This window comes from Pelobates fuscus, chromosome 2 (genome assembly GCF_036172605.1).
Source record: "Pelobates fuscus isolate aPelFus1 chromosome 2, aPelFus1.pri, whole genome shotgun sequence".
NCBI lineage: Eukaryota > Metazoa > Chordata > Amphibia > Anura > Pelobatidae > Pelobates > Pelobates fuscus.
This window is the reverse complement of record NC_086318.1, coordinates 74,699,944-74,725,361: the sequence shown is the minus strand read 5'-3', so window position 1 is coordinate 74,725,361 and position 25,418 is coordinate 74,699,944. Positions and strand designations below refer to the sequence as shown.

At 39.0% G+C, this 25,418-nt stretch overlaps 1 protein-coding gene across 2 annotated transcripts; it reads right to left on the bottom strand.

Annotated features, from left to right (window-relative positions):
- LOC134586617 (kyphoscoliosis peptidase-like) lies at positions 1 to 23,857 on the bottom strand. Of its 2 annotated transcripts, XM_063442249.1 has the most exons (10): positions 23,770 to 23,857; positions 23,419 to 23,615; positions 21,860 to 21,922; positions 16,504 to 16,551; positions 15,668 to 15,750; positions 14,024 to 14,132; positions 12,912 to 13,029; positions 10,318 to 10,506; positions 8,166 to 8,356; positions 1 to 3,229 (listed from the first exon to the last, which is right to left on the bottom strand). In XM_063442249.1, exons 2-10 carry the CDS (start codon positions 23,534 to 23,536, stop codon positions 849 to 851), a joined length of 3,300 nt encoding a protein of 1,099 aa, XP_063298319.1. In that variant the 5' UTR covers positions 23,537 to 23,615; positions 23,770 to 23,857; the 3' UTR covers positions 1 to 848. The 2 variants fall into 2 exon arrangements, with proteins under 2 accessions (XP_063298319.1, XP_063298318.1); XM_063442248.1 differs by lacking the exon at positions 23,770 to 23,857 and having other exon boundaries at positions 23,419 to 23,722.
- Positions 23,858 to 25,418: the final 1,561 nt, after the last annotated feature.

Here is a 25,418-nt window from a genome sequence, read left to right as displayed (position 1 = left end):
TATTATTATTATTATTATTATTATTATTATTATTATAGTCTAGATTTTATTATGCCTAAATGCTGTATTACAGTTGTTACTCAAACCTTCAGAGCGATCAGTAATTCAATATACAGCTGGATTATTAAAAAAAAATTATTAATAAAAAAAAACAAATATGTGTGTGTGTGTTTTAGATCTCCATATGGAAAGCCATAGATTAAGTTTGTTTCACAAGCCGTTGGTAGTATATACTGGCATACTATACTTGGTGGTGTGTTTTATAAACAATAAATTTGACCTCACAAAGAACTGGCTCGCCAATATGTACAACAGTGAAACATATATCCATTTACAGTTTGTCTTTTAAACATCTACATTCATGTATTGTAGTGACAGAGAATATGATACATACATATAGATTTTTCTGCTAGTAAGGTTCATTAGTAACAGAAATGCCTCACGTCATGCGCTCTGTACAGTTTTAAAGCCCTAGTAATACAATTGTCTACATAGAAACAAGATACTTCAATCAAGTACCGATTTCCTAATTACAAGCACCTGGAGAATTCTCCATTACAGTCTCTGAGTCTGAAAAGTTCCATTATGATATTCTACAAAGTAGAAAATAGTTTGTTTTGTAATATAAAGATACGTATTTTACGTTCAATGGCATACAGATCATTGTGAGTTGAAGCCATTGATAAGGAGAACATCAGAGTACATGCCAATCTACCTGTATCCAATACCTGTTTTCAAAGCTCTGATAGTGGACCTGTGCTTGCCAAGATGATTTGTATTTGTTCGGACCTGCTGCTGCATGTGAGTGACTGACTTGAAAATTAAGAGGAATGTGAACTTCTCATTTGTCACTGATGTACACCAACTTTTACTTGATAGCTCAGGACCAATGCATAGCCCTTGTTTAAATTATTTGTTACCAACACTTGAATGTCCTTACAACCTGCTGTTGTGCAGATTCCCTCCCAGCATCCATCTAAAGCTAAGGTAAGGGGGTATAAGTTCTTGCCTTTCACAGACACAGCTGCCAGGCCTCGGGCCTTGATTCTGAATCGGACATCACTGTTGGCTGGCAGAATTCCGGTCAATGGTTCCAGTAGTTCATAACTGGGGTCCCAAGAGCTATATCTCAATGGGAAGAAAGGCCATCTAATTTTTGGATTTGAGCAGCTTAAGAGGTAATTGCAGACATAGTCATAAATGTTGCTCAAGTCAGACTTTTTCTTGCTGCATACTTTCAGTACATAGGTGCCTACGTTGGGAAGCTGGATATGGAACAATACACGTCCATCCTTCTCGACTTGAAATATGTGCCTTCTCCTGGCTTCGTCTGATATGATATCATCAGAATGGAGTGTAGCCACAATATCAATTGTTTGATCCAGGGCAAAACTGACACAACACCGGCCATCATCTGTACAAATGACTGGCTCCAGATGGGATGGTCGTGTCAAGCCTTTTTTCTCAGATAGAGAATTGGGCCCAACAGGGTTGCATAGATCCATTGGCAGCAAAGGCCACTTGACTTGTGTATTTACACAGGAAATCAGATAGTTGCATGCAAATCTGAAGCTACCTTGTTCTGATTCTGTGTATATTTTCAGAATGTATGTCCCAGCTTGTGGAAGCTGTACCTGAAACTCTACTCTATTCTGTTTCTGGACTTGAAGAACATGCCGCCTCTCTGCTTCTTCTGTTAAAAGCACATCATCTGACTGAAGTCTGGCAAAAATACCCATTTCTCTCCTGAGTGTGAAAGAAACAGAACACTGTCCATCAACAGAGTTGATGATGGGATCATTGTTGGATGGGTTCAGGAGGCCATTTTTTTCTGACAAAGCTGTAGGCCCAACAGGATTCTGAAGTTTGTTTGGGAAGGCAGGCCACGATACTTCTGGGTTTGTGCATACGATACGGTAACTACATACAAACTCATAATTTCCAGGCTGTAATCTGCTATCTGCATAAATCCTAAGGTCATAAGATCCAGGTCTAGGAAGTTGGATGAAAAACTCCACTTGACGCTGTTTCTGGATATGTATGATATATCTTCTTTCCATTTGTGTGTTCCATTTTTTATCGTCACTGTGTAATGTGGCCAAGCAATTCATCTCTCTGTCTAGGGAGAAGTTTAATGTGCAACACCCATCTGGACTATCAATAACCTGTCCTAGTTGTGAGGGTTTAAGGAAACCTTTCTTATCCACCATATTGCCAGAACCCACAGGAATCTGTTGAGTAGCAGGTGCCTCTAAATGTGTAGTGCTTATACTAGAACAACAAATCAGGTAATTACACACATATTCAAAACTGGTGGGAGATGTTTTGATGTTGGCAAAAATCTGTAGAACATAGGACCCTGCCTGTGGGAGCCTTATCTGGAGCTCAATGTGGTTGCCCCTTTGAGCTTGTGTGACAAATCTTTTCTCTCCATGGTCATTCAAAGAAGCCTCATCACACAGAAGGGCTGTGATAATTGTTACATCTTCCTTCAACATAAAGGACAAGGAACAAAAGCCATTTGAGGTGTAAATAATCGGTTCACGATGCGATGGCTGTAAAAGTCCCTTCTTCTCCATTAATGAACTTGGCCCAACAGGATTTTCCAGTGTTTTTGGGAAGGATGGCCATACTACCTCTGGGTTTCTACAGACAACCAGGTAATTGCAGAAACATTCATATTTTCCTGGTCCTGTAGAACTATGTATTTTTAAGGCATAATAACCTTGTTGAGGAAGATGGATCTTGAACTCAACTCGGTTTCCACGTAAAGTTTGCAACACGTGTCTTCTTTCATCTCCTGGTGTAATATGCTCAGAATGTAATGTTGCTAAGACTGTGTTCCGCTTTGTCAAAGTGAAGCCAACTGTACAGCGTCCATCTTGAGTGTTGATTATTGAGTCCCGACACAAGGGCTGTAAGAATCCCTTCTTTTCAGTCAGCCAGCTAGGCCCAACTAGAACATCAAGCTCTTTGGGAATTCTGAATATTGGATCAACAGATCCACAGTGGATAATGTATTCTACAACACTCTCATAGCTTTCTTTTGTACTATTGTACGATTTTGTGTACAGCTCAAGCCTGTGACGTCCAGTTTCCTGAGGATAGATGTCCAGTTGCATCCCATTCTTTGTCAGAGTCATCAGCCCTGGCTTCTCTGTGTTATTGAGGGTGAAAGAAAATAGGGCAGGACAACCACCCTCAATAGAAAATGTGGCCTTTCCATTAACTGCAAGAGATTATAAAGTGGTGTAAACAATTAAGAAGCCATTTACATTATAATCTAATTATGTATAGGTTGATGCTTTCTATCATTTCAGCCCTGTAACCCACCTGCTTACTGATCAACACATCTGTTAGAGGGGCAAACTAGGCACCATTGACACTACAGTCCATGTTAGTGGAGCCAGGACTACATAACCTGTAGTTATTGCATAGTAAGCAGTAAGTAGGGGAACTGTTGTTTTAGCTATATCATAATGAAGGACACAAAGGAGTCCGGGCGACCCAGATAGGTGTCAAACTGTTGAAAAAGGGTTTGGCTATTTAATCTGGGGCTGTACCAGCACACTCCTGGCACCATGGACACTACAGCAGGCTAAAGTGTTGATGGTGCCAGAATGCCCCGTTAAGAATCAAACGGCAAAGTGTACAGTTGAGTATTTATACGACCTTTCTTCCCCAACTCATAATTATTTTATGTCATAGCCTTTATATTTTAAGATTATTAGTACAGGTTCCTGCTTACTTCTTATTCTAATGTATCTGAACATATGATGTCAACAAGTTTGTTTGATTAAAAATGCTATGATGCAAAGTAGGTTGGTGCTTTAAAAACACTCTAATAATACTAATATCTGTCAAGCACTGGAATCAGTTATTTTACGTCTTTGTTGTCATTGTAATTACTGCAAGTAAATATGCTAATGTGCTACTGTTCCGCATATTAATATTTGGGTAAGTTTATATATTTTTGTATAATTGATAATGATGCTCTAAGTGTCTATCACTGTAAGTAAGTACTATCACTGTTACAAACCCAGAGTGGGGAGGGTACAATGCAGCAGTCCCTGGCATTAGGTCTGTTATCAGTATTCATGTTATCTCCAAGTCATTGTTTTCTACTAATTCTACTAGTGAACCACATAGGAACAAGTGAAGATATATCTGTACCACACATCTCGTACTCTTCTTGGAAGAATTCAAGAAATAAACGTGGGGGGATTTGGAGCATGGTAACCAATACACCAACTATAATCAGTTTCATAATGACAGTGAGTACTGGTTATGTTGATCGTATATTGGTTACTTAATGACTATAGAATAAGCAAGGAAAAACTAACTTAGTCACTATTGTACTATGTGTAAAATAGTTTCAGATATCACGTTATAAGACATCAAAGTTGATTTCATCTTGCAGAACTATTGATACAAATTTATCTAGCTTAATTCAAAACCTGTGAGGAGTTTAATTTGTACGCTATGCCTTATGATGCAAAGGAACATCAGTCTGCTATATCTAATAATGTAAATATGGTAAAATTTACAGATATACCGTTAGCCCATATAAAACATGAAGGTCCACTTGATACAACCAACAACCCCTTTTTCTTAGACCTCTTAAACCAAGTAACTTTACCAGGTAAACGTTAAAAGTAAATTATATTTTTCTCAAGATTCCGCCCACAGAGAAAAGTGATAGATAAGTTAGTGCTGTAAATAAAATATTTTTTTGCAACAAAAAAAATATTATTTATATATATATATATATATATATATATATATATACAGTATCTCACAAAAGTGAGTACACCCCTCACATTTATGTAAATATTTTATTATATCTTTACATGTGAAAACACTGAAGAAATTACACTCTGCTACAATGTAAAGTAGTGTACAGCCACCCCTTCAACCTCTGCAGCAATGCTGGCAGCACTCATACATCTATTTCCCAAAGACAACCTCCACATATAATGCTGAGCACGTGCACTCAACTTCTTTGGTCGACCATGGCGAGGCAAGTTCTGAGTGAAACCTGTCCTGTACCCACCGTGCTGCAGCTCAGTTTCATGGTCTTGGCAATCTTCTTATAGCCTAGGCCATCTTTATGTAGAGCAACAATTCTTGTTTCAAATCCTCAGAGAGTTCTTTGCCATGAGGTGCCATGTTGAATTTCTAGTGACCAGTATGAGAGAGTGTGAGAGCGATAACACCAATTTTAACACACCTGCTCCCCATTCACACCTAAGACTTTGTAACACTAACGAGTCACATGACACCGGGGAGGAAAATGGCTTATTGGGCCCAATTTGGACATTTCCACCAGTGGCGCACACACAACCCATGGGGCCCCGGTGCGAAAATTGATCCGGGCCCCCCCCACGCGCTTACTCTGCGCGGGCTGGAGCCGCAACACATGGCGGCGGGCACCTGGTCACAGGGCTGCGACTAGTGATGTCCTGAACGGTTCGCTGGTGAAGTTCCCGGCGAACATAGCGTGTTCGCGTTCGCCACGGATGGCGAACATATGCGATGTTCGGTCCGCCCCCTATTCGTCATCATTGAGTAAACTTTGACCCTGTACCTCACAGTCAGCAGACACAGTCAGCAGACACATTCCAGCCAATCAGAAGCAGACCCTCCCTCCCAGACCCTCCCACCTCCTAGATTAATTCTGAAGCTGCATTCATTTTTTTTTGTGTGTTTATTATACATTATCCTCCGTAGCCAGTAACCTGTGTTTATTATACATTATCCCCCCCATAGCCAGTAACCTGTGTTTATTATACATTATCCCCCCCATAGCCAGTAACCTGTGCTTATTATACATTATCTCCCCCATAGCCAGTAACCTGTGTTTATTATACATTATCTCCCCCATAGCCAGTAACCTGTGTTTATTATACATTATCCTCCCATAGCCAGTAACCTGTGTTTATTATACATTATCCCCCCACAACCAGTAACCTGTGTTTATTATACATTATCCCCCCACAACCAGTAACCTATGTTTATTATACATTATCCCCCCAAAACCAGTAACCTAGAAATTTGACTGTGAAATAATAGCAGTCAGTTTCCTTCACACGTGTGCGTTTCAGGGCCTGCCAGGGCACAGTGTCACACCAGTGCAACTCATATCTGGTGTGCCAGTAGTGTACATTTAAAAAAAAAAAAATACAGGGGGCTTGTTGTCACCTTTCGGGGACCCTTGGTGTTGTACATGGCTGGGTGGAGGAAGAGACCTTCAATGACATCAGTGAGGACAAGGAACGGGACATGGCTAGCTTGGTATCCAACCTTGTGCAAATGGAGAGTTTGCGGTTGTGCAAATCGACTGTTTGCGGTTGTTTGCGGTGCGTTAAACGGGGAGTTTGGTCTGTCACTGTGAAGCGGGCGTAACCCTTACACTACCTGATCGATACAACATCATACCTGATGTTTTAAAGCACGTTATTCCAAACAATTTAGGAATGTTAGGTGATTTATGCCCTTTATGGATTAAAACCAGACTCTGCATCAACTATATAATTTTCCATGGGAGTTTTGCCATGGATCCTCCTCCGGCATGCCACAGTCCAGGTGTTAGTCCCCTTGAAACAACTTTTCCATCAAAAGAGTCCCTGTGGGTTTTAAAATTCGCCTGCCTATTGAAGTCTATGGCGGTTTGCCGGGCTCGCCCGTTTGCAAACATTTGCGGAAGTTCGCGTTCGCCATTTGCGAATGGAAAATTTTATGTTCGTGACATCACTTGCTGCGACCCCTGCGACCGCGGTATGTATTCCAGTGCATGCAGATACACATACACTTAAAGGACCACTACAGACACCCAGATCACATCAGCTCAATGAAGTGGTATGGGTGCCAGGTCTCTCTAGTTTTAACCCTGCAGCTGAAAACATAGCAGTTTCAGCGAAACTGCAATGTTTCACTGAGGGTTAATCCACAGAAAATCACAGTGAGAAGACGCTGAACGTCCATAGGAAAGCATTAAGTAATGCTTTCCTATGGGCGGTTTGAATGCGCGCGGCTCTTGCCACGCATGCACATTCAGAGCTGAAAGGCGTATAGGGGCGGAGAGATCCCCAGCGCAAAGGGAGTCCAGCGCTGGAGAAAGGTAAGTGCTTAAGACACACACACTCTCACAAAAAGATGCATACACACTAGCTAACAGACACACACACTCTCACGAACAGACGCATACACACTAGCTAACAGACACACACATTTACTGACAGACACACACTCAGTGACAGACATACATACACACTGACAGACAGACACATACACACTCACAGTAACACACTCACTGACACACACACACTCTAACACTAACACACTCTAACACTAACACACACTCTGACACACACACACTCTAACACACACACACACTCTAACACTAACACACACACACTCTAACACACACTCTAACACACACTCTAACACACACACAAACTCTAACACACACACACTAACACACACACTAACACACACACTAACGCACACACTAACGCACACACACACACTCGTTTTTTTTTTAATTTAATTTAATCCCCCCCAGCCTCCTTACCTGTGGTGTCACTGGGCAGGCTGGGTGGCTGGCGCCCCAGGGAGCACTCTCCCCTGAGTGCTTCCTCTTCAGCTCCCTTGCGTGCCGCGTACTGATGCCAGAGCCGGAAGATGACGTCATCAGGGGAGAGTGCTCCCTCGCGCGCACACCAGCCAGCCCGCCGGGTGACACCAGGGCCTAAGGTGGCCGGCTCCTGGGCCCCCCAGGAGAAGAGACTGGCCACAGTGGGTACATACCGGGTCGCTGGGCCCCCTGGTGGGCCGGGCCCGGTCGCAGCCGCGACCCCTGCGACCCTGGTATGTACGCCACTGATTTCCACTTAGGGGTGTACTCACTTTTGTTGCCACGGTTTAGACATTAATGGCTGTGTGTTGAGTTATTTTGAGGGGACAGCAAATTTACACTGTTATACAGGCTGTACACTTACTACTTTACATTGTAGCTGAGTGTCATTTCTTCACTGTTGTCACATGAAAAGATATAATAAAATATTTACAAAAACGTGAGCAGTGTACTCACTTTTGTGAGATACTCTATATGTATATATAATATTTTAAACATTGTTTAGAGTAATGGCTGTCGAATTGATTACCTGTCTCCACCTGAAGTGTTTCAGGATATAGAGCTATGAGTCCAGCATTATAGAAGCCACTTTTACGATGCAAGCTTCCTTCAAATTGTTTCAAAGACAAGGGTACCTTCAGAAGCTGCCAGTTTTGGTTATCAGGAAAATGCTCCTCTATAAACAGTGCAGGATGAGTCAGGAAATAAAACTCATTGTACCTACACACAAAAGAGAAAGGCTTTAGTCACAAATAAGCTATGTTTGCTCAAATGTTCCAGTTTGGTTTTCAACTCACTACAATTTCACATTTAGTAAAGAGATTCATAATGAGTGGTGAGAACATTGGATTCGACTATAATTTTTCCCGAAATTAGAAAATTTTCTCGGGATGCCCTAATTTCAGCCATATGTTGGTATGGTTGGGCAGAGGTTCGGCACTGAAAAGCTTATTTGGGAAACAAATCAGATATTCCAAAAGGGCTTAAAAAGGGCCAATCAGTGTACTGAAAAATATATACATGATATAATATGTATACACTTTGCAATACACTGAGCAGAGCGGTTTCGCCCAATTCGGTTCACAGTTCAAGTGTGAAAAAAGTAACTAATACGGGAAAACACAGGCGCAAAAGTAAAACAATATCTATGTTCATATTTTATTTACTTAATTAAATTTATGAATATAGATTTTTTTTATAGTGATCCTCCTTTTTCCCCTCTGTTGGTCACTTCTCGTGTAATCTGTGAATAAAATCAACATTTAGTTACTGTTTTCTAGCAATCAATCATCTTTTTTTACCCCATTAATGATGTCTTTTTTTTTTCTTGGCACCACAGGGAGAATCCAGAATCAGAACCAGCATACTTAGTTCAGAAGTCGGGAGGAATTGCAGTTTAACCAAAACAAATCTCTACATCTATTCATTATTGCTTTAACATTTTTTTTTTTATTATTATAGCATTTATATAAAATTATATTTAGAAAATAGAATCCCTTCCCAGTTCAATTTTTCCTGGTTTGGGTTGGTCAGTTCAGGTAGTTCCAATTCTACCCTGGCCTTGGACCCTAACGTTAAGTTAGAATATTATAGTATGATCCCTAGACAGGGACCACACTATCTGGTTTTGAATAAACAACTTGAGTTATAATAAAAAGAAACCCCAGTTATGTGAACCGTAGAGAATTCAATACTAGTAAACAGAGGTTTTGCAAAAATTTTAAATAGTGACTCAACCAGGCTTTATTGTCTATTGCCTAAGAGACCACCCTAAAGAAGTAGCTGCTATTCACTTGCTTTTTATTAGATTGAGGAAACGGTTTGAAATAAATAAATAATTTTTAATTTAGAAATATGGTAAATAATAGATCTCTTCTCAATCATTCCTATTACTTAACTGACTGAGGCTAATCTCAATTTGCAGCTCGGTTAAGAGACTTGTGAAAGCACAATCAAAGGAAGAAAGGGGAGACCTACTAAACCATTATTTCTAGAATAGAAACTATGCTTATTTCTGAGGATGCTTAGAGGAAGATAGTAGGTAATAGTAATGAGTGCTATAGATAGTGATAAAATTAGGTATAAAAGTAGGTAAAGTCTTCTCCGGTCTTCAGCCACCACAATTCCACCTCCCTATTAGACCCTTTATATAAAATAGATTTTAGATTCTAGATGATCCAGGAGGTTCTGTACACGTCCAAAGTATATAAAATAAAAAGCAGTTGGATGGCAAAATAGAGAATACTAGAATAAATGCTTCTATAATAGACTGACCCATCAGCTAACAGCCTGCATTAAGATCCATTTGATTTTAACTAGTATCCATAGATTGTATAACTCGTCTGCCACACCAGATAGTGTGGTCCCTGTCTAGGAATCATACGATAATATTCCAAGTTTTAAGTAACATTTATATAGCACCAACATATTTTGCAATGCTTTACAATGTTAAGACATATTTTCATATTGCTCAAAGCTTACTTTGTCCAATAACCTGCGTCACAAATGGCGCAGGAAATTCCATATAGCTACATGTGGTGGGACCCATGCCCAGATTGGCATTCACCATACGTCACTGCTTAGTGTATCCACCCCCTGCTTTAAAGGTTTTTAGGTTTAATTGACATCAAGGGGGTAACATTTGCTAACATAACTAGCAAAGACGAAATCTGGGTCGTTACCGAAAGTTAAATGTATTGCTCCTGCTGTCTGCAAATCCTGCTCCCCACGTGGTATCTACTAAGTGCCATTTTCTGTTTAAACAGACAGCGTTCCAAGCATGGTTTGTCTCTCCTGAGAATGTTTGCCCAGGTGTGTAGCTGTGACCTTTAGAATATCCACCAATTTTTAAGCAGTTTATACCTACAAGACTAGAGAAAGAAAGTATGTTACTGAGATATGTAAACAAAGTTATTCACAGAAGTATATAAACATAGCGAAAAACAGCAATACTTTTCTTGGTGTTTTCTACATTTTTTTTACAGTACCATTTTAGCACATTCCAAAAACGTGACAAAACAACAAATGTTCCAATGTACTTTTTGTTGTTAATTGCTGAGAAGCTGTTTCTGAGTTGGTGACAAAATCCCACCAGAATGTAAAAAGGTCTGTGCAGGCAAATTGTACACACACATTAGGTACTGCAAAGTTTCTGCAATGTGCATATAATCTACATGTAAGGCCATGGTTTTCAGAGATTACATGTAGAGTACTCAGTGCGCCCCCTCTTCCCTGGCTTTACTTCTTCTGGCCTCAACCAATTCACACAGGATAGTAGCTGCACTCTTGATAACCTGAAATAAATATCACTTGGGTCATTATTCATGACAAAACTACAATACCCCCCCAAAAATTAAAGGTACACTATAGTCACCCAGACCACTTAAGCTCAATGAAGTAGTCTGGGTGCCAGGTCCCTCAGGTTTTAACCCTTCAGATGCAACATAGCAGTTTCAGAGAGGCGCATCTGCCACGCTGGAGGCATATTGTGCCTCCATCGTGCAGAGCGTCCATAGGAAAGCATTGAGCATTCGGCTCCGCAGACGTCGGCAGAGGGAGCCGACGTCGGCGGGGGAGGAGAGGTCACCAGCGCCGAGGGAGCCCGGCGCTGGATTAAGGTAAGCTGCTGAAGGGGTTTTAACCCCTTCAGCGCCACAGGATGGGGACCCTGAGGGTGGGGGCACCCTCACCTACAATGTGAGAAGAGAGGCTAAATGGATGTTTTACCTTTGAGAATGGGCGTGAGGCCACTATCCGGTGTTAGTTGGAAGAGGACTTCTTTGGAATTTGTAGTGAGTGCAGTCCAATAACAAAGTAACATACCCACCTTGTGCTATCATAGGTTTGAAGCTGACACACCTTTAAACTTTGTTTAACCATGAAGTTTAACCTACAAACATTTCTGTAGAGGTCAACATTTACAGTGTCTCTACAGAGATGCCGATGAACAGAATGAAGTGATGGTTGAGAAATGTGTTTCTCTGCAGGGTGAAAAACTGAGGGAACAACATGAACATTAAAGGACCACTATAGGCACCCAGACCACGTCAGCTCAATGAAGTGGTCTGGGTGCCAGGTCCCTCTGGGGTTAACCCTGCCTGCTGTAAACATAGCAGTTTCAACTGCTATGTTTACATATGGGTTAATCCAGCCTCTAGTGGCTGTCTCATTAACAGCCACGAGAGGCGCTTCCATGCTTCTCACTGTGATTTTCACAGTGAGAAGACGCCAGCGTCCATAGGAAAGCATTGAGAATACTTTCCTATGGACTGACTGAATGCCCGCGGGGCTCTTGCCGTGCATGCGCATTCGGTCGAAGAGGGAGGAGAGTCCCCGGCGCTGGAGAAAGGTAAGCGCTTAACCCCTTCCTCCCCCTAGAGCCCGGCGGGAGTGGGACCCTGAGGGTGGAGGGGACCTTAAGACCATATAGTGCCAGGAAAACAAGTTTGTTTTCTTGGCACTATAGTGGTCCTTTAACCCCTTAAGGACCAAACTTCTGGAATAAAAGGGAATCATGACGTGTCACACACGTCATGTGTCCTTAAGGGGTTAAATATGGTTTTATGGGCTTTTTCTTTTTCTCTTTTGCATTGTTTTGTAATGTAAAACAAATGTTTACTTGTGTATACACATTGATGAGTAGGCATGGAGTTAAAGTCAACTGTGCCAACAAACAGTTGTTAGTGAGGCAATTTGGATCAACTAGGTTAGTTCAGACTAGTTTAAAGCTTCCAAACTGAAGCTGAATGACACATATTATCTAAGAACTGGGATTGTGTAGCCCAAGAATGGACAATAATGAAGAAACAAACTGAGCAGGAATCCCCCAATTACCTTATCAGCATGAACAGCAATGTAAATAATTCTGAACCTGTGGAGCTGCCGTTTCTGTCTACCAAATGGAAGATAATTTCATGAATACAGTGTGCCAACTGACCATGGGGGAACTCTGTAATTATATTCCTATTATCACAGCCAATTTATTTTGGCTAGGCATAAAATTAGTAAAGTCAAGGTGATGATCCCCTATTAATCTGTAAGAATCCACGGGTTACCTGCATTAGTACCTACTAACAAAAGACTATGTTAGTCTATGGCTCAGCTCTTTCTTGAGAAACTGAGAGTTGGTGTAGTGGTTAGTTTAGCATCATGCAAAGTTTGTTATGTATTACGTAAATATTAATCCGAGTTTAATTCGTTCCAGTTCACGTAAAAGTGTAACAGAATTCCAGTATTGAAAATGATACCATGATTCTACTCGGGAAAGATCTCTTACCTGCACATCTTCTGAAAGAGACCCGCATACCCTTCACATGCTCCTTTCCCAGTGAGTAACGTTTGGCTGGGATCACCAGACCTTTTTGATTTGTCATCCAGACCTTCTAAGTCATACTCTAAATGGAATGAGATTAATATTTCTGTAATGTTGGAAGGGATGGTTAAATAGGGTTGGAGGAGAGTGGTCCAAAAATCAAAATATTAATGGGGAAGATTTTCTCTGGTAAATAAAAGTCCCGTATAACAACCCACATTACTAAGCCTGTTATTGGAGCCCCTGGCTAATGTCCTGGATCCTCGCATCTTGCGTCATCTCTATGCACCAACTTTGATTTTAGATGCTTCCATTTCTTCTTATGCCATTATTGCCTGTTATCATTCTGCTTTCACCAAAAGTTATGCTCTAGTTGCAAACTAATTACAATGATCCATGTTCGATGGGCATCAATGATATAGGCTATCTAAGCCAACATCTTGTGGAAATGCCTTTTGTGGTTTCTGTAGCCTAGAATCATATTCCTCTGTACTGTAGTGTGTTTCTAGGTTCTGACCCACCTAGCTATTAAGTATCTGGTATTATTGAATGGGTATGTGTTATCGGGTTTTAATATTCTTGGCTTCCCGACATTGTCTATGGTTACCAACTACATTAACCTGTCTGACTTTACTAATTTCTTTGCCTTCTTTGGGGAATTTCATTATGCCGGTCAACTGAAGAACCGGTAATATATATTTTCCTGTCCCTTTCTGTTCTTCTTATTTTTCCAGGTTAGATCCTGACCTATACTACACTATAGTGAATAATCAAAGTGGATATAATCACTTTATCAAGTAGTGGCAAGGAAAAAATAAATAAAATACAATAAACAATGCTGCAAATATAAAACATAAATGACAATGCTCATTTACATACATAGAGTTTGGACTTATATATGTAATGTCACATATATACACGCCGGTTCCTCAAAATAAAGTAATAATAGTCCTACAGAAAAAGTTGCTTTATAACAAAGAGGATTTATTTTCTAACATGTTTTTGCCCAAACAATCTAAATGGTCACCACACAGTGAGTGTGTGTTCTCTTTGAAGCCAGTTAGGCTGTTCCTCACCTATGTTGTGACACATCCACATCCAGATAACCCGAACCTTCTCCAGGTCTGTGCGTGCTATTTTCATCAGCACATTGACTAGCTCCTCAACTGTATTCCGCTTACCCACCTGCAATCATGGACACAGGGTCACATTAAAGGGACACTCCAGGGTGGTTTCGAGCCTTTATTTTTAATTCCTTATACAGGTATCACACTCAAATATATGATTAATCAACACATATTAAAAAAAAGAATACACTTAAAGTTTCCACATTTGCAACAAATACTCATACTCTAGTCTACACAATCCGATGCAAGGTTGTATCAAACCAGCAAGTGAGAAAATCTTGCTTAACCTTCAATAGCTCAGCTGCACGAGGCTTTATAGACACAAACAAGACTTGCCGAGAGTTGGAAGTGAATTGTCAGCTGTTCCATAGATTGTCAACAGCTGAATTTCATCTTATATCATGACATCATGCAGCAGTATTACTATTATTTATTTATTTTTTAAGCAAAAAGAGAAATGAACACCCATGCTCCCAAAACAGTTCAGGCGGCACAGTCGTTGTTTTCAGGTTCAAGTGCATCATCATCATTATCATCATTATCCTCATCATTATCATTATTATTATTATAATTAGCATTTATATAGGGCCATCTTATTCTGCAGTGCTTTACAATAATATCAAACGGGGAAAATTAACAAAAAATTAGACAATTACAAAATGTTACACAAACAATTCCTGCTCGAACGCGCTTCCAGTCTAGAGGATTGTGAGTATTTTGTCAAATGCGCTTACACTGTGGAAAGAGCTTTCAGGGCATTCAGTCCATCCCAGAGTGCTTCAACAACACTTTGCACACGTGCAGCCCTAAGTACAATACATCAGAGCAGCATCATATCTTAGCATGCATTCAAGCCAAGCTGACATGCATTATTCTCTCGAGCAGGTCTGCTCCTCCTGGTCACATCATGGCTCAACTCAAGAGTTCATATCTTATGATGTTGGGATATATGAAAACCTTACAAATGTGGGTACCAGAAGTACCCCATCAAAGAATATCCACCCCAGGACTACACATTATATCTGATGCTACAAAACACGTCTCTGATTCTGTTCTATTAATAAACTGATGCAATATGTGAATTAAGACATTATCAAGTTTATAGCAGAGACAAAAAGGATTGGGGGGTACACCCGGAACATGCAGTCTGCAGGAATGGTGCTGCCGTAATGACCAATATTTATGCATAATACAAAGTAAGTTACAGCGCACACAAATTAGTGTAGTACCCACTGATATTGGGGTACTGTGAAGTAGTGGTGGGCTTAACACAATATGGATATATGGTGGAACTGAATCCTTATATTTGTTTTCTTAGATAAGTAATTTCAAGTAGCCTGATAAGATTTATAAGTGTATTTTTTTATGTGTTTGCTGTAACTTAATTTGTATTGGCAAATTTATAATTTTAATGTTGTTCCATTTATACCAACTAATGCACATGGCTACATTTGCATTCCCATTATTTCTTGAATACTAATTAATTTATAATTTGTATTGATCACATACAAGGATCAATTCCATTCCATACCGATATGCCAAAAATCTGGAAAAACTCACCCTCATTGAGTCACGTAAAACACACCCACATACCTGCACAGCATAGGTATCCAGTCTCTCAAAGTTCTTCAGGTTCACTGGCAATGACTTCAAGTTGGATCTATCCCATGGATAAGCTAAATGGGTTTGGAAAATTACTATTAAAAGGCTTATTGGTGTCCAATGCATTGCATGGTTAAAAAGAATTGCTTTAATACCTACTGCATCAGTTTGACTGTAGCAATACCTGTTTCAGTATTTAACACTAGGGTCTTACTTTTTACTCAGTAAACAACTAATAATAACAATAACCTATACACATAAGCAAAGATACATTGTGAAAAGCAGTGGGAAGAATGGACTAGGAACACATCCCTCATGCCTGAGTCATAAAGTAGACCACAGAGAGGCCGCAGGGCTGCCCCAGCAGATTGCTGACAAAATGATGCAGAATTATCCTCAACATGTGCAAAGTATATGCCATTTAGGTTGCAGTGGCTAGGCAGAGTCATCTGGATTAAGGTGAGCAATCAAATAAGTCATCGAAAAGGCTACAATGCAGTCAATCTCCAGGAGCTCAAGCCAACTGCGACTGCTCCCCATGCTAGTTAAGCCCCACCTCTGGTCATTGGATTTAAGTATCTTCTAACTGGTTTAAGAGTCACCTCATTGGAACTTGTTTTCTCTTTAACCATCTAATTCAGGGGTGGGCAACCTTCAGCACTCCAGATGTTGTGGACTACATCTCCATTGATGATTTGCCAGCATTATAGCTGTAAGAGCACGTAGAGTGCCGAAGGATGTCTATCCCAATCTAACCTGATGTTGGAACATATTAAAAGATTGACGTAATGCTGACCGAATCCTAAAGGAGATCATTATAATCTTACCATAAAAGTCTTTGGCAGTTGGTTGTGGAGAAGGCTCCCAGTTGCTTCCTACAAGAGATAAACCACAATTCAAAAAGCAATAAGTTTTACTAAGGCACTGATAACATGACAACACTATGACTTTTGGTACATATATTACACTGTTTCTACATCGCCCTCTCTTAAGACTCCGACATTAAAGTAGAGATTTAGCAATTGGCAAATTGAGTAAAACTTCAATGCTATTTTTGGAGATCCTTTTAAACCCCTTAGAACCAATAGCATTCCAGACATATCATGACATAAAGCGAATTACCCAACCTTTAGTCCTTAATGAGTAATGAAATGGCTCAACTTAGGTTCACATTGTATGGCCGGACACACTGTCCCCTTGAAATATCCCCTTAATCTCCACAGAGTGTAAAGGTAATTATTGAATTAATTCACTAAACACTGGCTCTGTCATTATGAAACGGTCAATTTACTTTTTTTTTTTTTTTTTTTAATAGTTAAAATATTATTGATATTGAACACAGCATTGAACTAAGTTTATAAGTCTAATTTCAAAAACATCATTTTTAAAACAAAAAATACAGCACTTTGTTATGATCTGTTTCCCATTAACCATCAACCAAACAAAGTAAATGTAATCCACTAGATAAAGAAATCTTTGAAATATGCAGTTGGTACCTATAATCTGCCACCAGGGCAGGAGTGATTCGGTTTTATGTTGGCCCTTTTGTCCCCTGGGTTGAAAACGTACAGACTAAAAGTACCAGACCACTATTAAGATGAAGCGGTTACGTCTTTTTATTTGGCATTGGATAGGAGGATTAGTGTGCTATTAGAGATATTTGAGCAAGTTGTTATGAGAGTGTAAAAGCTGACAAGGCCCGTGTATAGCTGTAATATTATACCTCAAGTTTTAAGTCAGCCCTCCAACCAAACAGACCATACAAGCGCACTCTACAATTTGGAGAATGTTAAACGAAGAGAAAAAAAAACTTGAATGGGAAAGAATAGAAATCCTTCAAAAAAATAAAAGAACTACACAAAAAAAAGGGAAGATTAAATCGAAAAAAAGGCATGACAAGATCAAATTTGACAAGAGGTGTAGGAAGTAACTTAAAGGGACATGCATTGCATCATTTAAAACTTCTCGTGTTTTAAGAACACGGAAGTCCCTCTAGTGGCTGTCTGATAGACGGCCTCTAGAGGAGGACTTAACCCTGCCATGTAAATATTGCAGTTTATAAAAACGTCAATAATTACACTTGCAGGGTTAAGGGTGGTGGGAGTTGGCACCCAGACCACTCCAATGGGCAGAAATGGTCTGGGTGCCTGGAGTGTCCCTTTAAAGCAATGGAATGATGGTGGTTAAAAAGGATACAGCTTTTCATGTTTATGGTGTTCAGAATATGAAGACTGGGGGGCTGAAAAAATGTACGTGTTTGTTCATAGAACAAAGATTATAATTCATTAAATCAAAATGAACCCGTGAAATTTATGTAATTGTGTCTTTACACAATCTCCATTTGAACAAACATATTGACCACAGTTTTTCTCGTTCTGCGAATGTCGTCCTCAGAGCAAGGTCAGATCACTCTAGAAATAAAGCTTTGGAGTACAACTCTTAAAACATTGTAAGGCTATAAATAATATAACGGTAAAAAAATAGCATAATTGGAACAACTATCAATTATAGTAAAAAAATATTACCTACATTTTAATTTAAAAAAAAAAATCTTAACGTTCCATTCTAGCACATGATTTTTGTACGCTAGTAAAGAAATTCTATGTATTCTAAGAATTGTAGCTATTCACTTATTCACTTTTTTAGCATCATTTGTTAAAATTAGAATTTTCTTGTTTCCAAAATATAATGGTGTCAGGCCTGTTTTTTCATTGCTATCTTTATAAAAAAAAATTAATATACACCAACATGCAACAATTGACAGACTAAAAAGTAATAAAAGCAGTATGGCATGAAACATGCAGAATTTGGTACATGTACTATATATACCATGCTAAATTAGTGCATATTTACTTCCTATGTGAATGTAAATAAGAAGATTGATGCAACACTGGTCTAGCAACTTTAGGTTTTATTAAAGTTTGCTTTAAATATCTTGAAGTTGCTATGTTTTCATGTTGTCCCCTCTGAAACCTTCATCTCCTTGAAGGTCCCACCTTCACTTAATCACGTTTTCCTTGGTAGCCTACCCCAGTCAGTTCATAGCTTTTAGAATTAATCCCGTGATTGATTTTTTTGGCTTGTTTTTGGAATTCCGCATAGCATACATTCTCTGTCCATGCTGATAGTCAAGACAATCTGGCAACTAGATGCTGGTGCTAAGTCATCGAGGACTTCTGGAAGATGCTCTCCTGAGATACGGGCTTCACTAAAAGTTGAGAGAGGCACCCTAGAGAGAATTTAGTATCTGAGACGATGGGTGAGAAATTCACACTTCCAACAGAGGCCAAACTTGCTCTAAAGATCCAAATAGCCTGTTTGTAGTACTCCACTCATACACACGTGTGCCAGTTATCCAGTGTTACCAGATATTGTGTTGAATACATATGCCTTCTAATCAAATGGCTCTCATTATTCTCTAAACATTATGCACCTACAACACCTATCAAACATAGTGGACACAACGAGTGCCAATTACTGCTTCCCTTTGATGAAAAGACCACCCAGAGATAGCTTTGTTACCAAAACTTGGGTAGCTGTAATTCTGTTATTGAGTAGGGAAAACAAAAAACTTACAAATCAATGGAATTATTATTATAGAAAATTATTTTGAGTCTTGATTTTTCAACATTGTATTATGAAGACCAAGAATCAAGACATTGACCTCCATATTTCTGCTTCAAATTACTTAATTTAGCAATTTTTCTAAATGTCCTACAATTTTTCTAAATTACTCCTATTTTTACTGTAAGCATCTCCAATAGATTGCATTCAAGCATTTTTTTTTGTTGGAAGAATTTATATTGCAAAATGTTCTACATGTGTATATATATATATATATATTTTTTTTTGTGTAAATTCTTTATTTCAAAGATTTTGTGGTTGAGGTGGGGTACAGAAAGGAAGGGTTTGGGGACAACAACGTAAAAAAATTGAACTTGCGCTTCATACATTTGCTTCCTAGTTGTTCCTCCACCGTACTCGCTAGTAGCATTAATGGCTACTTCAGTTGCAGTAATGCTTAACGTTGTGCGTTTAACTATGAATAGTGTTTCTCATGTAGTTTTACAGTGAGAAGAGGGTTGGTCAGTTAAGTGCCGTCAGTGCGTCGTATAGATCTCTGTAAGAATGCTTGTCCTGGGTTCACATAAGGTCTGTGGTATAGTCAGGTATAGGTATGGTGCATGGTAACGTTAGTTTTCGTCTTCTAGGTTGCCCTTGGACTACGTCTGTCATAGCTAATTGTCTCCTAGGCGGTAGCAGGTGCCGAACTGGTTAGGGATGCGTGTGAGTGTCTATCAATACCCTACGTATGTATATATATTAACACCGCAACTTCTGTCCAGGTTCTAGCAAAGGATATTAAAATTAGTAATGCAATAACAGATGAGGGGTCTATAGTCCTTCTAAATTATAATTTTTTTATAAGCACAAAGTACAGAAGTGACTGATGGCATGTTTTTAAAAACAATTACAGGGACACTTTAGTCACCAAAACAACTTGAGTTTAATTAAGAACTTTTGGTGTATATATCATGTCCCTGCAGTCTCACTGCTCAATTTTCTGCCATTTAGGAGTTAAAGCTATATTGTAAAAAAATATTATTATACAAAGCTATATTCCTGACACTATAGCTCCCTCTGAATCCCCCCTCACTTGCAGCCCCCGCCCCCCACACTCCCCCCGCTGTGGTAAATAAATGGTTAAAAACCTTGTAAGTACTTGATCCCAGCGCCAATGTCCTTCGGTACAGGGCCGTGACTCCACCTCCTCTGATGTCCCTTGACAAGTGAACGCATTAGGCTTCCACATAGGATAGCATTGAATCAATGCTTTCTTATGGGAAATAGCTGATGCTGGATGTTCTCATGCAGAGCGGAAGGACGTCCAGCGTCAGTTACCAGACCAAAAGTCCGTTAACATCCAGGAAGAGCCTCCAGTGGACAGTAGACAGCCACTAGATGCAGACTTAGTGCTGCAATGTAAACACTGCAGTTTTTTATATTGCAGCACTAAGTGCAATAGGGACAGTGTGCCCAGACCACTTCAATGAGCTGAAGTGGCCTGGGTGCCTATAGTGTCCCCTTAAATCTAAATTTATGCAGCCCTAGTCACACCTCTTTTCATGTGACTTACACAGCCTTCAAAAACACATCCCATAAAGAGTCATCTAATGTTTTCACTTCCTGTTTTGCAAATTCTATTTAATTTTGAACTTATTATCTCCTGCTCTGTTATTAGTTTGATAGACCCTGCGCAAGCCTCCTTGCAGAGCAGGAGATAAAAACTTTCAAAGTAAGTTACATCTGATTGAAAATTAAACAATTTTTATTTCATGTCAGTCACAGCCAGGAGAGGTGAAAAAAAATAGAAACAAAAGTGATTTAACTCTTAAGTGGCAGATACTTGAACTGTTGGACTTCAGAGGCATGAGCTATACACCAAAACTGCTTCATTAAGCTCAAGTTGTTTTGGTGACTGTAGCATCCCTTTAATACACACTGGTCAATCTTCCTTCCCAAAGAGATATCTTCATTATGACATCATCGATGTAGATATACATGTTTACATGATCTGGTATTAGTCTGGATTTGCCCTGGTTTCAAATACAGGGTTTACATATTTGTAAGGAAAGAAATCTTATGGTTAGGACATTTTGTTTCCACCATTTTAACCCTTACCATAAACCCAAAATTAATAATCAATCCCCCATCCTAATGCATAATTAAAGTTGCCTAAGACAGTACTTTCCCTTTATCCACCATTCTCTACTACACCTATGTCCTTATCCTAATGCTTAAAATGAACTTTAACTTACCTTAAAACTTTAAAACTCCCATTATTTTTGACCATGGTTAAATGGAGATGCCAATATAGACTAATTTGATTCACAAACAAAAAAAAAAACACTTACCTGGCAAGACTGATTCTGATCCAGAAATCTGTATTAAACATTTACATTCTTTTTTTCCCCATTAAAAATCATTAGAAAGACAGTTAGAAATGACATGCACAAACTGCATCATTCAAGCTGTCTAACGCGTTTCACTCACAATCAATATCAATCAATTGCCCAATCCGTTTGTTTCTGCACTGTACACCTTTTGATGTAAACAAATCCATAAAGTTTTTTCATGAAAATTTATGAAAATTTTACTGCATAGAAAGAGCGGGTTGCTTACCTTCACTCTCGTAGCTGCTGATGATGTGTCTACTGGAGTAGGACTGTTTTAGAGTTGTTTTTTCTGTAAATAAGACCATTAAAACAAGCAATTATAATGAGAAAAAGCAGAGTCCCATATAAAAGCACACAATACACACCCACATATCTTACACCAAAGACATTTACAAGAGAGTGCATTATATAAGGAATAAAATCAGCCACTCTAATAAGATAATATTTCTATGATTGTTTTTTTTTCCCCCAGAGCCTAATGTTTTATTGTGGTGATATAGCTTACTAAACAGTGATTTCTGGTGAGTTGACTGCTAGTTTCAAAAATATATCTTAAAATAACAAATTTAGAAAACATTCCCACTGCAGCAATATTTTAGATTTTGTTATGCTATTTTGTATCAAATTTTGCAAATATTTTTTTCAACCGACTTCAACTCATGCATTAACGAACAGACTCTAGGGCGAGAGTAAGGTTTAGAACAATATGCACCATATTCACCGAACAACGAAATGTAATGAATTGAAAATTGTGAATGGCAAAATTTAGGCAAAAATAGAATTAAAAAAAAATTCTCCACCTTAGTGCGTCTCGCCTTGGCTATTTTACATAAAGCTTGCAATTCAGTTTTCATTTCATTACAAATGGCTGTTTAATAAATAAAATCCGATATGACAGTGTATTGGCCATACGTGGAATTGTGAAGAATTAAAATAATTAAGACAGCAACTCATTTGTGTACTATATAGCAGAGCTGAAACTAAGTATCTCCCCCCCCCCCCCCACACACACACACACACTTTTGCTATTTAGCTGCAAAATATACAATTCCTATTGCACTGTTCTACAATTACATATTTAATAAATAAAGCACTATTGAATGCTTACACAGTACAGCATGAGGCGTATTCATAAAATTGGAAACTGGGCTATTTTTTTTAGATTTGTTATGTTGGCAATTCCAACATGACAACGTGACAGTTTATTGAATAAGCCCTCAAAGCATCACAACATATACTAACACAATAACTGGTAAGATCACATGCCTGTGCAGGACAGGAAAATACAGTCATTTGGTCAAGGTGCACTGACTGACAAAGTGTAATATTAGAAGTCAGGTTCGGCTGAAAAGGTCATTTGAGAACACAGCATTCACTTGCTAAAAATCCTGTAAGTAATGATTTTTGGGGTGTGGACGCGGGACATAACTTTGTATCACATATCTGAACCTCACCTCTTTTAAAACTAAAATATATATTATATGTGAACACTGTAACTTATTGTTGAAGGTTTAAACTATAAACTATAGAACATATAGTAACTGGCGATGGCTCCTTTCCTGCCCATACTAAACATGGCTTCCAGAGCAGTATATCTAAGCTCTTGCCCATAAGCAGAATTTCAACTTGAAATGACCACCAGAGTTTAAGCCATCTCTGCTCTCCCTGGCCATTAGCTTTGCCAGTTGGGAGTCAGTTTTGTGCATGTTTTGTCCTTGCAGTTTGGGGAATATTGGTTTCACCTATTCAAAAATAAAGGAACAAATGCTTCAAAGTGACTTGTACCTTGTGTCCTGTGACTGGTGTCCTCGTCACCGTTTTGCCTTTCCGTCTGTTTCTCCTGAGAATGAACAATGAGCAGCAGGTCTATGCGTAGGGAGCTACAGTCTTGCCTTATCTCCATACTTGATGGCAGATTGTCGACACAGTCAGTCGTCTCTTACAGTGTAGCAGGGGACGTCTGCAGTGCCAGGGAGAGCTCTCTGAACGACGACAAACACACACCAGCTTTTACTTCCCAATCCCCTCTCTGACCCCCTCCCCACTGAGCCTGCACTAGCACATTCTGGCTGCGCTATCCAGCTTTTCATTAGCACCCTGCAGAAAGGGGACCCAGAGGACTCAGTGCTCACTTACTCAGATAACTGAGACCCCCTGCGGATGGGGTTTCCTCTCGTTTTCCTTAGGACATGGTTCAGCAGCACTTTGCACACCTGTTATACATTATGTGCCAAGCAGATCTGGCTCAAGAAGTAGCTGTTGAAGAGGGCCCTGCGGGCAACGGGCCAAGCTGAAATCTTATTTCAACTTTCTTCTTAGTTCAAGTTGCCCTGTGCTGCTCACCTTCTGCTTTCCGAGAGTGGAGATAAAGAGGAATCAATATAGCATAAACTAAAAAGAGTGGTGGATACATGGAACAAGATCCCATCAGAGGCAATACGAATAAGAAATACAAGAAAGAGGAGTCATGTTTAAAAAAAAAAAAAAAAAAAAAAAGTCAAATTGTTGCAAAGACACAATGTGTATTCTTTAAAATCCCTTTCGGTAAGTTAAAAAATTGTAAGAAAGACAGTTTGTCAAAAAAAATTTGTGCCAAGGTAATGTATGACCTTTTCTATATATAACAAATAAAATTGTTTTATCAACATTTTTGACTGACTTTTCTTATTTCTCTGACAGAACCTATGGTCATCTGAAACAAAACACAAACACAACATAGCGGTCTCTGATTAATATTATAAATACGATTTAAGTATAAACTACACCTCCACTTACATGTGGTAAATCAGAATTATTAATTCAAGGATTATGAGGTTTATTTAGCATAAAAAGATAGAGCAGCCAAGCCAACAGTGAATATATAAATACATTATCATTATAATTATTTTTATTTATCAAACATCAAAATATTTATATACAAACAAATAGACTACGACAAGTTAACCCCTTCAGGATGGAGTCAATAGTGCACGTTCTGATCAAAACAAAACGTAAACAAAAACTGGAATTTGCGCTATATGTCTGTTCAACCGTAGTTCCCCTCTTTCAAATTATATGCACCCACACTTATTATATATCATTTTGTTCAGGAGAAACAGGGCTTTAATTTATCAATAACTATTCATATATGGAACATAATTTATTATGAATAAAATTTTTAAAAAATGTGAGAAAATAAGATTGCTTTTAAAATTTGCATTTCCGTCTGACATTTTAACTGTGAATGTCATAATACTGTTTTACTGTTTTACGGTTTTACTGCACATATTTGTAATCAGCGATGTGTCACGAGTACAACAGTACCCCCCATTAACAAGTTTTATGTTGTTTTGGAAAGTTACAGGGTCAAATATAGAACATTCCATTTTCAAATTGAAATTTGCCAGATTAGTAATGTTACCTTTGAGACGGTGTGGTAGCCCAGGAATGAGAATTACCCCCATAATGGCATACCATTTGAAAAAGTAGACAAGCCAAGGTATTGAAAGTGGGGTATGTTTAGTCTTTGTTAGTAGCCACTTAGTCACAAACACTGGCCAAAGTTAGTGTTCATATTTGTTTTTGTGTGAAAAAAGCAAAAAACGAATATTTGGCCAGTGTTTTTGACTAAGTGGCTACTAAGAAAGACTGGACATACCCCACTTGCAATACATCGGGTTGTCTACTTTTGCAAATGGTATGCCATCATGGGGGTAATTCTCATTCCTGGGCTACCATACGCTCTCAAAGGCAACATAACCAATCTGGCAAATTTCAATGTTAAAAAAATGAAATGCAAGCCTTAT